This window comes from Cenococcum geophilum, assembly GCF_001692895.1.
Source record: "Cenococcum geophilum 1.58 unplaced genomic scaffold K441scaffold_86, whole genome shotgun sequence".
Lineage (NCBI taxonomy): Eukaryota > Fungi > Ascomycota > Dothideomycetes > Gloniales > Gloniaceae > Cenococcum > Cenococcum geophilum.
The window spans coordinates 514,554-517,014 of record NW_027137644.1 but is presented as its reverse complement, the minus strand read 5'-3'; the positions used below and the strand labels follow the sequence as shown (position 1 = coordinate 517,014).

At 47.7% G+C, this 2,461-nt stretch overlaps 1 protein-coding gene across 1 annotated transcript; it reads right to left on the bottom strand.

Annotated features, from left to right (window-relative positions):
• Window positions 1-461: 461 nt before the first annotated feature.
• K441DRAFT_670878 (uncharacterized protein) lies at window positions 462-1,810 on the bottom strand. The gene has a single exon (XM_067650338.1). The coding sequence runs from the start codon at window positions 1,743-1,745 to the stop codon at window positions 561-563; it is 1,185 nt and encodes a 394-aa protein (XP_067496941.1). The 5' UTR covers window positions 1,746-1,810; the 3' UTR covers window positions 462-560.
• Between the last annotated feature and the right edge of the window lie 651 nt (window positions 1,811-2,461).

Here is a 2,461-nt window from a genome sequence, read left to right as displayed (position 1 = left end):
AAAGAGGAGAGAAGAAAGAAGGAATATGGTAGGACCAAAGCATACGTTAATACTAGAAGAGAGTATAAATGTATTTTATAAAAAGGGCCAAAGAGTTACAGCGCTGGGTGATTGTTAGTATAAAACATAATATGTGGAGATTGGGGAAGGGGCAGAGCACCTGCATAGACGCTAAGGGGATGGAAAATGCCTTACGGCTGATAGCTAGAGTCTAAGGTGGTACGGTAGCGGGAAAGAAAAGAGGAGATAGAGCATGAGGGCAAAAGTAGTGAGGGAGAAGGCCTTTTATAGTTGAGGTTGAAGTTAGGTCTTGGCTAAACTGGGGTAAAAAAGCGAGCGCGCCTTGCCCGTAAAGGAACCTCCATTTCCTAATACGTGGTCTCCATCTTATTTTTTACTTAATAAAATTATACTGTCTTATTCTTAGTATACGGAGAAGAAGTTAATAAATATTATAATCGCGGCTTTATCTGGTTACTATGTACGATTGCATTTCTATACGTTTAAACTATAAGGTTCTGGGAGCGGTAAAGTCTACCCTGCCCGGCCTAAATAGTTCCTCACTCGATCCACATGATGTCACACTTGTCCTTGTTAAATGCCTCTCCATCCATTATACCATGAACATAACAATCCCCCAGTATTGTCCAATACTCCTCATTTTTCCTTACAACCAAAGGTAACCTTCCCCCTTCAAACAATACCACATAGTCGCCTTCCCTGGTGGATGCGGGCGCAAGTGCCATATAGCCTTTAAACGTCCTGACAACCCGGCGATACAGTACACATGGCATCATGTTGGTGAACGGTCCTGGTCCGGTACTATATAGAGGGAGGAAAACCGTAAGAGCGAAGAACGTCCGGAACCCTTGCAGGCATAATTTCAGGAAAATCAGCGCTACGAATATACCCCTCGGCAACCAATGACGAAGGGACCCAAATGTAAGGAGGTATGAGTCCCACTTTTTGTAGAGTGCCCTTTCCTCATCAAAGGCTCTCACCGGTCCGAAATAGTATCCAGCCGTGAGGGTCTGCCAAAACGCGTCTATTTTATCCTCACCAGTTATGTACTTCTCTCGGTTGTAAACGCCTGCCACATATTTCCAGTTGATGTACTGCAGCCGGACGTTTAGACCAATGGCAAATGCTTTAAAGATCCATCGCACGGCTGAAGTCTCATGAGAGCTCTCTTCAGGCGTTTCAACTCCTCCGCATTCCACAATTTGATCCACGGAGAAACCTGAGAGGCCTAGAATTGCTCTGCTTCCTGCGAACTTAACTGAAGCTTTAGAGTCGCCGGCTGCGCGATATTTGCAGACTCGGTCGGAGTTTTGCTCACGTCCGGTTAATGATACCATGCCAGCTGCAGACATGGCCCTCCAGTCCGGTACCCAGGAGGGGAGCCCAGAGCTTTCCATGTGCTTCGGGACGCAGAGCACATCAAGATGTGAATAGACCTGGATTATCTTGACTGTTAAATCACGATAAATTGACTCAAAATCAAGGTTGTAGTCCGGCCTGATATCAAGGCCGTAGTCCGGCCTGGTATCAAGGTCCGTAGCGCCTGAGTCGCATGCCAGACCAAGCAGACAGTATATCTTATCCCTCGGGTCGCTGGTTACAGAAAGCCGTGTTTGGCAGAGAAGTGTCAACAGCTCTTCCTTGTGGCCATTGGCATGAGCTTGTCGCATCAAACCTAAGCCGAATAGTCGCGTTATATCAATTGCAGAGACATCGTCCAACATTCCTAACTCGGCACAACATAACCAAGCAAGCATAAAATCGTGATACTGGAATCGGAAGCTGCCACAGCAGACTGTGATATCTTTTGCAAGCGTTGCTTCCTGCAGCACCCAACCTCTGCTGAACCAAGGTCGTCGTACAAGACGGATGAAGGAGGAATAGCCAGGATCGCCCGACATTGGCAACCCATAAGAGTCAAAGCCTACCCACTGCAATTGGTACCTATTTCTGGTGTCCTTCCTGGCCATCCTCTGTGTCTGTGCTTTCGCAAGTTGCTCCACAAGGCGAAGGCCTGCCTTGCTATCGAAATCTCCCTCACCCAGCCACATGAGCACCATATCGGCCTTTTCGTATATCTGCGCCATAAGCATAAGCTGTGCATTTCGCTCTTTGATATCATCCTGGTTGATGCACACGGCGTCCACCCAAAGAATAATCGACCGGGCGGGGTCACGGAGGCCACAAAGAGCGGCAAACAAACTGCTAGTAATGGGCAAAGTCTTTCCATTGCACAATAGAGAGCGGTTAAAGTTCGGATCCCCCCAGCAGTAGGAGAGTGCCATGTAAATTGGATTGTCGGACAACTGCACCTCCCGCATTACACATTCAAGGGGTTGCGCTGGCTGTTCTGGAAGAACTTCGAGGAGACGAATCGTATCATCCCTAAATGGAGGAAGGCGAGTGTAGACAAAAGTCCCCATTATGCTTGGGAGTTGTT

Excerpts from the sequence above, each read along its gene's own strand:
- K441DRAFT_670878 (XM_067650338.1), bottom strand. The coding sequence starts at position 1,745 with ATGTTGGACGATGTCTCTGCAATTGATATAACGCGACTATTCGGCTTA.